We start from the raw sequence: 14,338 nt of genomic DNA on the forward strand, positions 1-14,338 counted from the left end.
GAGAGGGTCCAGAGGAGGGCCACCCGCATGATCAGGGGACAGCAGGGCAGGCCCTACGAGGAGAGGCTAAGGGACCTGAACCTGTTAATCCTCCACAAGAGAAGGCTGAGAGGGTGGCCATCTGTAAACTTATCAAGGGAGACCAGTGGGGAATGGGAGAGACCCTCTTCCCCCAAGCAGTACCTGCAGAACTAGGAATAACGGCCGTGAGTTGACTGACAGCAGGTTCAGGCTGGACATCAGGAAGCACTACTTCAGTCAAGGCGGCTGGGATCTGGAACCAACTTTCAAGGGAAATGGTGCTCGCTTCTACCCTGGGGGTCTTCAAAAGAAGGCTAGATAATCACCTAGCCGGGGTCATTTGACCCCAGTACTCTTTCCTGCCCATGACAGGGGGTTGGACTTGATGATCTGCTCAGGTCCCTTCTGACCCTACCAACTATGAAATTATGTGATGGACACAAGGGAAGTTCTGAAATTTGACATTATGCTTTGTACTGTACTTTTTGAAGTATCAGTGATTGGAAAGCCATAGAATTTGTCTCTAAATTAAAGCAGTTACAGTCTGAAAATGTGTCAGGACAATGTAGAAAAACTTTAGATCATAATTAAGAGTACAAAAACCTGGAATAAGACCTATCCTCAGCAAGGTGTATGAGTTATGTGGCAGAAAGATGTATTAAATCCTAAAACTGCTGAGCCACAAGTTGTTCTTTGAACTGTTAACTGCTTTCATCAGATTGTTGCATGAAAACAATTAAGAGGCAAAACTTGAATTGGAAAAATATAAACCCCAGTCAACATGTTGTTTTACTAAGCATAGTGTTTGGAGGGAGCTGTAAGAGGGGATCATAAACCAGCCTGTATGTATCCAATAATAAAATAATTGTAGATCAATTTTAAAACAATGCCTGATTAATGTTGTTTAAGGAATGAAACTCATTACACCCTGATATAAAATATAAAATAGGTTTTGTAAGTTTTTGCAAAATTAACTACTCCCAATTTTAGTTTTAATTTCTTTCAAGAAGAGCCATTTACCCAGCCTTAGTTATATCAGAAATAATTTTAATAAAAGTATAGAAATTCCCAAAATATTTTGAATGGCTGTACACATTTGTCTGGTTCTATGTGACGTTAATATGGATACAGAAAAAAAGTTACTTCTTCTAAATAAGAGTTGTTTTGTGTTAATATTTAGTCAGACGTAAATGCAGTTCATTTTATAACACCTGGCAACAGATTTAGAAAATCAGATTTAAGCATGCTGATTAATTTGTCTTAAATGTTTAAGATTTATAGATTGTAAGGGGCTGGAAGGAACCTCATGTGATCATCAGGTCCAGCCCCCTGCACTAGGCAAAAAGGACAATTGGGGTCAGGTGACCCCAGTGTGGTGACCATCCAGTCTCCTCTTGAAGATTTCCAGCATAGGTAACTCCACCACCTCTGGAGAGAATTTATTCCACGGTCTGGATACCCTAACTGTGAAGACATTTTTCCTAGTGTAAAGCCTGAAATGGTCTTCCAGGAGTTTGTGCCCATTACTCCTGGTTTTCCCCCAAGGGTGCCTTGGTAAACAGTTGTTCACCGAGCCCTTGATATATTCCCTTGATGTAGCAGTAAGCTGCTCCCAGCCTTCAGCCTTTTTTTTTTTTTTGGGCTGAAGAGCCCCAAGCCCCTCAGCCTTTCCTTGTATGCCTTGCCTTACAAGTCTTTGATCATATGGGTGGCTCTTCTCTGGACTGTCTCAAGCTTTTTCACATCCTTGTTGAAGTGTGGCGCCCAGAACTGGACACACTACTCCAGCTGCAGTCTCACCACCACTGAATAAAGCGGAAGAATCACTTCCTTGGTTTTGCTTGAGATGCATCGGTTGATGCATGCCGTAATATTGTTTGTCGTTTTGTCGTGGTGACCACCCTCCTCTACTACAGTGAAACCTGGGCTGTCTACTGATGCCACATTAAGACCCTCGAGAGCTTTCACCAGCAGTGTTTGTGTCAAATCCTGAGGATCAAATGGGAGGACCGCCAGACCAGTGTGAGCATCCTCCATGAAGCTGTGTCCACCAGTATCAAAGCCTTCCTCTTAAGAAATCAACTCCAATAGATGGGCTGCTGCATCCAGATGTCCGAGAATCGCCTCTCTTGCCAGATTCTCTTTTCCCAGCTCTCTGTTGGCCAGTGCTCAAAGGGCCAAAGGAAACAGTACAAAGACACACTCAAGGTCGCCCTTAAGCACAGAGGCATTGACATGAAAGGCTGGGAGGAGCAAGCTGCTGACCGTTTGGTGTGGCTCCACCTAGTCCACCAAAGCATGCACTACTTCAAGGCCCAACAACTTGGTACTGAGATGGAGCGGTGGAGGAAGGAGGAGATGACCGACCCAGGGCTATGAATCCCACTCTCCCACGCAACAACATGCCCCCATTGTCGAAGAATGTGTGTATCCAGAATTGGTCTCCTTAGTTACCTGAGGACCCTTCAAGCCTGATGGATGTCATCCTTGACTCTGAGGGACTGCCGCTGCCAAAGTATTGTTTGCTCTGCTGGCTACAGCATTGCACTGATGGCTCATGTCCATTATTACTCCTAGGTCCCTTTCAGTCATGATTTCATAGATTTCATAGACATTAGGGTTGGAAGGGACCTCGGGAGATTATCGATGCTAGTCAGTTTGGCGCCACCGAGCCTGTAAATATGTTAGGGTTTGTTCATCCCCAGATGGAGCACTTTACACTTCTCAGTGTTGAATTTCATCTGGTTCCAATCCATCCAACTTCCAGCCTGTCTAGGTCCACCTGTATTTGCAGCCTATCTTCAAGCGTAATCATGCTTCCCCTTAACTTGCTGTCATCCATGACTTTGGCCGGTGAACTCTTCACCCCCACATCCAAATCATTGATAAAGATGTTGAAAAGCACTGGATCAAGCACAGACCTCTGGGGGTAACTGCTAGCCACTTCTCACCAGGATGACAGATCTGTTCATTAGAACTCTCTTGGTCCTACCCCATAGCCAGCTTCCTACCCACCTAGCTGTCAAGCAGTTAAGCCTGCAATCCTCCAGTTTTCGTATGAGAACATCATGGGATACCAAATCACAGGTCTTTCGGAAGTCTAGGTATACAAGGTTGACCTCCTCTCTCTTATCCAGTTGGTGAGTTACCTGGTCATAAAAGGTGAGGAGATTGGTAAGATAAGACCTGACCGCAACCAAGTCTTGCTGGCTCTTGTTCAGGATCCTACCTTCTGCAAGCGTATCACACAGACTCCTTGATGAATTTTTCCAGGATTTTGCCTGGGATATGAGTTAGGCTAATTGGCCTATAGTTCCCTGGGTCCTCTCTTCTCCCTTTCTTGAAGGTGGGCACAACATTGGCCCTCTTCCAAGTCTTCATGTACCTCCCCTGAGTGCTATGAGTTTTGGAAGAGTTTTGCCAAAGTTCCTACGATGACTTCGGCCAGCTCCTTCAGCACTCATGGATAAAGTTCATTTAGTCCTGCTGACTTTTAAATGTCTAATTTTTCTAACTGATCATGCACCTATTTGATTTACACAAGTCAAAAATGGTAAAACCATCATATCCTTACCCCATCCTCTTTGTAAGTCTGTATTAATCATGCAACTTCTTAAAGGAGAAAAGAGCACATTCTTTCTGTTTGGTTTTCCTGGTTTCAGGTCAGGACTTATAGCCTTTCTGAATTTAGGATGATAGTATAGGCAGTCAAAAGATGAGGCCTTTCTCTTGTTTTGTAGGTTTGTTCCCACTTCTAATACCTGGAAGAAGATTGCACTAAATTTTACCAGAATAAATGTATGGGTTATATCGCATGTAGGAAAATGTAATGCACTCTCTCCAACTTTTTAATACTTTTTTTTTTTTTTTTTTTTTTGTAATAGAGTAGCTTGGAGTTAAGGGTGATGCTCACAGTTGTGTATACAAGTCATATGGTTCATACCAGCTCTGCCTTGCAATATCTCTTCTATAATGTTCTTGAGCCTTCTGTAAGTGTAAATGACCAAAACAGGTGATTGTTTTTGTGATGGGGGGCAAAGCTTTATAGGACAATACAAGGATACTATGAAACATATTTCATATTTGACCTCACATAAGGCTTCAGAACCTGATCTTGGAATTGAAAATCATTATGTTTTAACCTGCTAGACTACTAACTGTTGGAAGTCTAGATCTTGCAAAGAATGGGACTTTTTCACTGACTATAAAGGCACTCTCCAGCTGATGGCTGCTTTTGTTCTCTCCCCTTCTCCCTCTCCCTTTTCCCTCTCCCTTCTTCTCCCCCCATGTTTTGCCAGAGCACCTCCACTAATTATATAAATATACTAATTTACCCAGCACCTATTCGCTTATCAAAGGCCTCATTTTAGTATGTTGACAAATGCCTTGTTCAGGCAGAACATAACTGCCATGGAAAGCCTGAGCATGGTTGCTGAAAGAAGCAATCTCTTGCATAAGTGTGGTTAGTCTCTTGATGGGTTATTGAATAATGGAGTAAAGACTTTGAATTTAATTATACTATAAGGGGGCCAGTGCAGAAGGAGAATACCAGGGCAATCAGTTTAGATCCCATGGTTGCTAGCATATAGATGCTTAGTTTTGTCCTAACAGGACCTTTCAGAAGGCATACCTGCTTTTCTAAACAAGAGATGCAGTAAGGAATGCTAGGGGTCAAGTGTTTGGATCACCATGACCAAACTGAATAGGGTACAACGTTTTGGCAAAAAACAAATGGAAGACGCTATATGCTCCACCAAAAATACTAAATCTAAAAAGAATCCCAACACTATGGTTGGGAAGGGGAGGAGGACAGTTGAAAATCTTCCCCATAGGCACAGGGAAACGAACCATTTTCTTGACTTTCTGGGGCTCCCACTTTTCTATACATAAAAGTAGGGGTGCACCGATAGAGATTTTTGGGGATGATACAGATTTTTAAGGAGGCGTATCAGCTGATACTGATCCGATTTCTGCTACAGCTGCGTGCAGCTGGTAAGTCTGTTGTGGTAGAGGGAACGGGGGAAGATCAATGCCCCCCATGGTGAGGGACGAGTGGGGCAGGGGCTGGGGTAGGTGCTGCCCAGCCAGAGCCACCAAACAAACTGCTTCTGGACCAGCGGGGCACAGTGGTGGGAGCTGCCGCTCCATGGACAAGACACAGCTCTGTCCCACGCCTGCTCCAGCCCCTGCCCCACTCCTCCACCATGGGGGGCATTGATCTGCCCCCCCTCCCCCCCACAGCACTTCACTTCCCCTTCCCCTTTCACCACAACAGCTCTCCATGCTGCTGGGCTCTGCACCTCGCTACATGTGTGCTCCGCTGTGGCTGCGCACAGGCATGTGCATTTATTGGCCGCATCAGGCTGATTTCCAACATAGTCAGTTTTCTTTATATTGGTGCCGATCCGATATCGGACCAATGTATTGGCGCACCTCTACACAAAAGGATTATAGTTGGAAAGGCAAGCTTTTTCCAAGGTGTAATTCTTCCTTAGTTCTCATTTCTTAACACACATTTATAATTTTGATTTATGTTTCTTGAATTGCAAATATAATTTTAAGATTTATGTGAGAGCTTGGTAGCTAAGCCACATCTAATGCTATTCTGGTGTTCTTTCCTAGACTAGAAGATCGATTCAGAAGTTGTTAGAATGGGAAAATAACAGACTATATCATAAGGTAAATAAGATTATGGATCTCTTGTTGTTCCATTTTTATTTACAAATAAGATTTTCCACAGCTGGAATATGGGAACTTTATTACTTTGCTTTAGGACTGGAGCTGAAGTTCTTAATTCATTTTGCACTTTGTGTGTGAAATGCCCTAGATGTTAAATAACATAATCTTTAGCAATATTTAACTATGTCACTAAAGATAATGTCATTGTATGTATTAATCTTACAATAATTATTGTCTTAGCTGGGTTTGCACTGGAAGCTGAGTAAAAGGAAATGTGAAACTAGCAATATGATGGAATATGTAAGTATTTTTGTTACTTTTAATATCTGATATCAGTGTGATTTTAATGTTTAATTGAATTACCTATTAAATATCACTCCCCATGGAAATCTTTTGGCTACCAAAACAGCCTGGACAAACGCAAGATAGAAACTTAGCACAGGCAGCTGCTGCACATAGTGGAATTCATAAATTGTCACTGATAAACGTTTTCTCTTTGGTAATACTGCCTGCACAGACAGAGCCCTGCATAGGAGACATGGTAGAAATTGCATTTGGTAGTTAAGGAGTCTTGACCTCTAGCTACCATTACACATCCTCTGAACTCTTAAACAGTCCATAAGTTTCTTTCAATACACCTGTTGGGAAGTCCCTGTCAAAACTTTCTTCATAGTTTGTAGCTGTGTAATGAAAACTAATCCCTAAAGAATTGATATAGTATAGTATAGGCTTAGAAGTCTTTTAACTTTATGTTTTGTTTAGTTAATGGAATTTTGGTTTGTTTTGGGCTTTGTAGGTAATTATTAAAGTAATAGATCCACCTTAAGAAAATGCATTTGTTATGTCCATGTTGTCCAAGTACCTTCTCAGGGTTGCCAGGCTGAGAAAAAAACGTATATATATTATCTTTTCTTTCCTTCACACCTTGCAAAATTTTTATTGATAAACAGGGATCCTTGTTTTTCTCTGTTTAAAAATCCCAAATTCTGATAAACTCAAAATCTGTGTTTTTCCTCAATTAAAATGAAACACAACTATTTATATAGTTATCAATTGAACACAATGTTTTATTAATGCATTTACAATTTTAAAGCAATTTGGAAGCCTGCCAGTGCCTCAGTCAGTATAATTAAACTAATACTAAATACCTATATATTTTGGCATTTGATTTTGGTTTTATCATGGAAAGTCAAAGCTCCCTCTGCCCCCTTTGCTCACCAATATCCCATCCAGCTGTGGCTGTCCCCCCTGCCGCTTTGTTGCATTGAGCAGCCCTAATATGCTGGTTCCATGTCCCTGTTGTTACCTTTCACTCCCAACCCACAGCCCTCCAGCTCTGCCAGTGCCCCTCACTCCCAATCTACAGCCTCTTGGCCCTGCCAGTGCCCCTTGCTCCTGACCCAGTGCCCCCCGCCCCCAGGCTGCAGCTCCCCAGTGTATGGAGAAGGGGTGGGTGTGTGAGGAAGGGGGAATGTAGGCACAGGTGACACATTGCGGGGGAGCACAGGTGACACATCATGGCTGGAGCCAGGCTGGATCAGCTTTGGGCAGAAGCTGCCTTCATGGCCCAGTGGGCAGAACCCAGTGTGGGAGAGAGTGCTGTGCTACCATGGCTGCTAATGTGAGGTGTGGTAGAAGCGCAGCGTTGTACCCCCTGCTGCTGCCAGATGGGCAGGGGGCACCTCACCTTGGTGGCCATGGCAGTGCGGAGCTCCCTCCCACACCAGCTCCAGCCCAGAGGTGGTTCAGCCTGGCTGCAGCCCCACACCCTGCTGTGGGTGCAGAAATCTGGGGGGCCACACATCCTGCTGTGCCCCCCACTGCCTATAGACTTACCCAGAGGAAGCTGCAGGAGCTGCTCTCCACCATATTCCCTGGCTGCCACATGCATGTGGCGTCCTCTGTGTCCCACTCTCCCCAGCCCCAAGCAGCTCATTGCAGGCTGGAACTCTGTAAGCCTACAAGGGGAAACCAGCAGTTTCCCAGGTTTTTCTCCTCCAAAGGAGAAAATCTCTGTCTTTCCATGGCAAATGGAAAACCTGAATCCTTGCTGATAACTCTTTTACTGACATGTTACATACTGTAAATGTAATCTTTTTGCCAGGCCCTGGATGGCAGTAACAAGGGCTGGATTCGGATTGAGGGGTTTACACCAGATTTTAACACAGTCTTACTTGACTGCAGCAGTGGGTTTACACTGTGCTGCACTCACTCCCACCTATTCCTCTCTCCTTGCCCTGCAGCTCCATCCCAGCCACACCACCTCCCTCCCTATCTGACCTGGTAGCTCAGACTGTCCAGGCCCACACAGCCTGGCCTGTCTTTGAGGCAAGCAGCTGTTACAAGTTGGTAACAATCTGGGATGCAGCAGCAGCAGGTGGGTTCCAGTGGGGGGGCTACAGAGGGTCCCGTGGGCCAAAAGCCCTGACAGCTTCGTGCAGAGTGCTGCGCTGTGCTCCAACTCAGACACAAGATGTCACTGCTCTGCTCTGTCTGCCCATCAACACTTGCATCTGGATCTTCAGTCAAACTCATGGTTTCTTGGTTTCTTATGGACAGCTGATTGTTTAAAAATAAACTATACAAATGAGTGTGTTTAGCCTTGTTTTTAGAGACTGTTCAGAAATTTACAGACAGTTGGCAGCCCTGCTTCTGCTCTTCAGATGGGCATGAAGATTGCCTCTTATTCTGTGGGGAAGCCACTCAGCCAAAAACTTGATGCCTACAAGGTCCACTTCAGACTGACGTGTCTTAAGTCCTGAACCTGTTAGCCCCCAAGTCTGAAAAAAAGACTGCCTTCCTCTCTCCTGCCCCCTTATCTTCCCTCTTCCCCTTCCCCCAAACGAGAAAGTTGTTATCAATATAAATTAGAGGAGTCGAAGATTTCAAGTCCTGTAGCATGTGGGCATTAGCATATTCAGCACTGGTTGGAAATTATGCTAAAGAGTATAAGTACTTGGTTAATATGTTCTGTGCTTTTTTCTTTTTTTTCTTCTACAGGTAATATTGATAGAATTCTTACCAAAATATCCCATATTTCGACCTGACTGAGAAGCAGTATTCAGTCTTTCATGTTACCTGTCATTTCCTACCCTTAGTGCCTTGTAGATGATTTTGGAAAGAAGATGGTCTACTTTGCTGTGATTTAGAAATGGTCTTTGGTAGAATATCTTCCTCGTGATGTTATTTTCTTTTGTTTAAGAAGAAAACAATTTGCACATTTTTTATGTTAAACAAGGCTTCTATGTTGCACTCTGAATTTTTAACGTTAACGAACTGATATAGTTGCCACTAAGGATCTAACATCAGTGCTGCTTAAAACTTGTTCTGAGCATGCTGCCTTATTCATTTCTATACTTGCTGTTTCTAAATGTACGTCCTAACTCCATATCATACTGTATTTCATCCGAAGCATCACACTCCTATAAATCCTCTGTAGAAACATCTAGCTAAGCTTTTGGTAGTTACTGATAATTTTACTATAACTTGCTTGCATAGGACTTGCAATTAACAGCACTGGTTTTGTCCTGCACTTTGCAAAATCATAATTTACATTAGAGGGTTAATTATTTTACCCACTATAGATTTGTAAATATTGATTATTTGCATAACATGAAGTGTGGTATGCCAAGGTTTACAGAATGTAATATAGCTCTTAATATTGTATTGCCAACAGTTCTACAGATTTATTAACGTCTGTTAGCATCCTTCTAATTGTATGGACCCATTTACATACCATTATTATGGTGAAGCCATAATGAGTTTGTACATACTATCAGGTGTAGGGTTCAGTTGCACTTTGCGTTAGTAAGTGGATTAAAAATGTTTAGTGTTTCAGGTGTCTTGGTTAGCACCTGAAATAGATTCAAGCTATTTTAAGGTTCTTTTTGGAAAAGTTGCATTCATGGAGCAAACTGCAACAGTTATTACTATCAGAATATCCTAAAAACCTATTTTTAAAACAAGAATATGTTTAAATCTTTTTTTTTTTTAATTTAAGCAAAGAAACATTTTCAGTAATTGAACACCTCTGTTACAGCTAAAGGCAACTACTTGGGACAGTTAAATCAATACTACAGAAACATTTAACTTATTTTTATAACACAACAATACCAGATGGTATGTTTAAGCAGTTAACTAAACTGGCTTTCTTTGTAGACCATACTATTAAAAGCAAAGAAATTCCACCGCAAGCCTGAGACTCATTTGAGAATACTCAGTTGGGTGGATGTGAGTCAGTTTAAAGAGTTTATCTAAAAATGTTGGTTGATTGTACTCAGTCAATGGCTGAAGAACCAAAATGCTTTGCCTGATTGGTTGCAAGAGCTCTCCCCAGACTCTGGCCTGTAGAAGATCAGATTGGGAGCAAATGGAGAATAACTGCAAGGCCCTTTGCCATTTCTAGTTAGGGGTAATTGAGAAGAACAGATGTTGTCAAATAGTATATGGGGAACCACAAAAGGTATTTTTTTGAGTGGCAGTGAATTTTATTTTTCTCATCACCATAACTTAGTGTTCAGGCATTGCTTTGCAATTATTTTGGCTCCTTTTAACACCTAAACAGCTTCTTATATTCAGTTTGTTTTCCTTTTAATGTATCTCTACCCTTCCAGTTTGGATTTATGAACCCTAAAAAAGTATTTGTTAAAGAAGTATTTGTTAAACCATTGCATTTTCGTAGCTGCAGTTGGCAAAAGTTCTAACAGACTCTTTTGTCATTTGTGAGGGATAACAGGCCAGTTGCAGGCATATTGTCCATTAGGAGTCAAATTCCTCACCATATTGGTTGTCTCACAGCCAAGAAGCAAGAAACGTTTATGCATGTGGTACAGCTTCCATTCATCACCGCCAAAAATGATGTGTTAGGCTGTGAAACTTGAACACTAAAGTTAGTTCTTTCTTAGCTTTGTACACGGTTCCGTTAACGGATCAGCTTCATTTCTATTAATGGATCAGTGGCAACTAACTGTCCAACTACATTTTACATGTTAAATTTTAAGTACAAAAACCTCTCCTAAATAGTATCAGAATACAGTGTTGGCTATAGTATGCAGCTCCAACTTTCATTGAGTCCCCAAAACAATACATACTGTTATATTTTGTTTCTTTGACGTATCTGTAAGAGGTGGGATTTGGAGAGCATGCAGAGACTAACCATGCATAACAACTGGAATAGCATGCTTAAGTCTGTATTTATTTAACTTTGAATTAGGGTTCTGAAAAGTGAGTGTTGCCAAAAAAGAATAACTATAAGATTTTGATAGCTTAAAATCCCAAATTGTATAAGATTTAATATCATGCTAGAGCATGTTAATTGTTCTTGCCTTCTCTTCCTCCTCCCTCCCTTTTGTTTAAGTCATAGTTCAGAAACCCCAGTCACCTTTCATGTGAGTGATTTTTATATTTTCAAACATTCCTTTTCAGCTGAGGGGACAGGCAAGCCAAGGAGAGTTTGTGATGTTGCCAGTGGTAGTAAATGCCGAGCACTCCTCCGTATTGTGGCCAATAACGTTCCCATCATCCCCCATTAGGAGCCAAGTCTCTTCTTGACTTCAGGAGATGGAGCTCAAAATATTTCCATCTGACTTGCAGTGCATTTTTATGAAACCATGCCAGGCTGAGAGAGAATATCATGAGCTTCCCTAGTTAATATATTGAATATTAATAAGCCTTGTGTTTAAGTGCATAAATTCCATAGATTTTTCTGCATGTCAGGTTATTTTGAATTTTTATCTTCTCCCCATAAAAAGTTAAGTGAAAATGGACACCTAAGTAATGCCTGACCTTTTGGCTATATTAGCAACTTGTCAGGAGCATGACAGCCAAAACAGCATTTTACAGAAAACCTCATCTTTTGGTCAATAGGATTGATTGCAGCATGCAGTATTCTTTTGAATCTATAAATCATAGATCCCATTTCTTATCTTAAGATGCAGTCACCTGTCGGTGGTGCTGCAGATTCTGTACTGCATTCTGCCTACCAGTCCTCTCTTGACTACATTTGGCATGAACAGGAATATTCAACTGACAGTTTTCAGTCTTACAAAATAGTATTATATTACAAGCTAAAACTAAGGTATTCAAATATGAAATTATAAAACCTATTCATGGCAGGCAGTTTAGAGGAGAGGTCTGTAGCAACAAAGTGATTACACAATGTAGTAAAACGGAAAAGAAAGTGCCTTGACTTGTTTGAACAAGAATTGATGATACTGTGCATAAGGGAAAAAAGAACTAGAAGTTATCTGAGGTCTGAGTTTCAAAAAAAGCAGGTCTGGAAACACTGTTTACCGAAGTCTTGTTTATTTCTGTATGACTAGTTTGATCCTCATTTCTTTTTTCAGATTTGTTGTGTATTAGGGAGTGTTACAGTATTATAGGATATTGGCAGAGCAGGAAAACCCTTCGTCTGCTGATTTCAGAAATTAATTTCACCCTGACCTAAAGAAATGTTTAAGACCAATGTAAACATACATAGAACGTTTAGATTTGGTTATGTATGAGAGACTAGGAAACAGGATTCATTTTTGCTGAATTTAGTGTAGCCTTGATAAATACGAAAGTTCATATGCTTCTCTTACTAAGTACAAGAATTCATATGCAAAAACATGGATATGTGTGTAATAGTGTCCCATGATGACCGTTTACTACAGTTACTTGTAAACACACTAGCATTTGAGCAATAAAAATGTCAAACTGTTAATATTCAATGTAAATAATTTTGACCAGTTTAGGAAAGAATGTTGTGTGATACTCTTGTTCTACAATATTTTTGTTTTGTTTTTCTGTTTTGGTGTTTTTATATAGTTGTAACATTATTTGTGTCGCATTTTTTTTAAAATGGTTTTGTTTTAAGTTGTACAAAAAGCATTTTTTAAATTCAGTCCTTAACATTTTTATTCTGTTTACAAGTAAATTGCCACTTTTTTTTAATAGGACCTTGCCTTGAAGTTTGTTTGTTTGGGTTTTTTTTAAATAAACTCCAAAATAAGTATTGTCTCTACAATTTACTGAATTCATCTGTGCCATTCAAGAAGCTGGGATTTGGATCTGGTTAATCTGAATCACTTTTCAAAATGTTTTTTTTTCATCTGAATTAAATTTCAAAGTGGAAAAATATGTAACTAGTGCAGTGTGTGTGTGTGTGTGTGGAATTGGATAACACCTTTTTGCGCCTGTTGCTGCAGTTGTATTTATATTTATTTTTGGTTTTAAGAGGTATGTCGTCTTTCTGATCTAGCTAGCTCAGCTCGGTCACTTCTTCCCTACCAAGTTTGACTGTCCAAATTACCAAGAGTTAGCCCACTCCAAAGGCTTTGTTGCAGCGAAGAAGATGCAGGCTGTGGAATCAAATTCATCAGGGTTGAACCTGTATTTCTTGATGAAAGCTGTTCAATTGGTATAGAGAGCGTTTTTTTAAAGAACAGCTTTACTCTTGGCCCAGAGAGCTTTTTCTACCATGCTTGTGTTGGAGCAAGCTACAATCCTCTTTTCATTTCTAAGGTGTCTGTGAAGCCTGCTGCATTTTGAGCTGTGTTGTGAAGTTCTTAAAACTGAGAAAAGTGTGGTATTTCCCTTCTGCTACAGTTCCACTTTCAGGGAAGACTTAATTGATCATGAGAACATGTTTGTCAAATGTAACACCACTTTTCCTACATGCCAGCTGCATATGCAGTACAATACCAGATCCCATATAGGTTGATAGACTGTTAAAAATAATATTTCATATACTGAGTCATCTTGGCTTTCTACATAATGGAAAAGGTGCGTCTTTGAAAGAGGTATGTGTACACACATTGCTGAAAGGGAGAGCACTGGTCCCTAGGGCACTTTCTCCCTGCCCCAATATTTGGGTAAATACAGAAGCATTCCAACAGTATTTGCACTCGCTAGTTGCCAAAATATTAATATTTAATTGCTGCAAACCTAATACTCAAATCTCTACTAAACAACACACTGCTTACTGGGCCAAGTATAGGAATGTGATGACCCAGGAGGTCTCATCCAGTCCCCTACTATCACAGAAAATTATGTCATTCAGTCACTTTGTCAAAGTGATTAAGCCCCATCTTAATGTTCAGGTTTTTTGCCCCATCTCAAGATGTCCCAGAACTTCACTGTTGTGTTAAAATTAAAAGGTCTTTTGATTTCTAGTTTATATCTATTTGTGGTCAGTTAGACCCATTTGTTCTTGTCCCAATATTCTCCTTAACTTAAGTAATTCTTTCCCCTCCTTGGTATTTATTTTCTTGCATGTATCACGAGAGAGTAGTTGCATCCCGTTTGTCTTCACACTGCTGAACAACTAAATTATTTCAGTGTTCTCAATCCCTTGATCATCTGAGTTACCCTTTGTTTGGTTTTGATGACAACTTTTTATAAACATGGGTGATCAGACCTGTGTGCAGTATTCCAAATGATGTTTTATTAGTGCCTCATACACAGAGCCATCCCTAGGGGTGTGCGGGGCCTGGGGCATAACCTGTGTGGGGGGTAGAGGGAGGGGGAAGTTGCAAGTGGTGGGGGTGGTGAGCAGCAGGAGGGCGAGTGGGGGAGGGGGTGGTGAGTGGGCAGAGCCAGCAGTGGTGCATGCCAGCCATGGCGGGGCCTATACTGCAGTGACCGCAGGGCCTGGTGC

The 14,338-nt window shown here is 41.2% G+C and overlaps 1 protein-coding gene across 2 annotated transcripts in view; it reads left to right on the top strand.

The window, feature by feature from the left end:
• Positions 1-12,534, top strand: part of CHIC1 (cysteine rich hydrophobic domain 1) — a 28,575-nt gene extending 16,041 nt beyond the window's left edge. The window contains exons 4-6 of one of the 2 annotated variants that reach the window (XM_019540356.1): positions 5,644-5,700; positions 5,941-6,000; positions 8,701-12,534. In XM_019540356.1, coding sequence (XP_019395901.1) covers positions 5,644-5,700; positions 5,941-6,000; positions 8,701-8,751 — 168 coding nt within the window. In that variant the 3' untranslated portion in view covers positions 8,752-12,534. The other variant, XM_019540357.1, reaches the window with a different exon arrangement.
• The last annotated feature ends 1,804 nt before the right edge of the window (positions 12,535-14,338 follow it).

Source organism: Crocodylus porosus, unplaced genomic scaffold (assembly GCF_001723895.1).
Source record: "Crocodylus porosus isolate Cpor-Errol unplaced genomic scaffold, CroPor_comp1, whole genome shotgun sequence".
Lineage (NCBI taxonomy): Eukaryota > Metazoa > Chordata > Crocodylia > Crocodylidae > Crocodylus > Crocodylus porosus.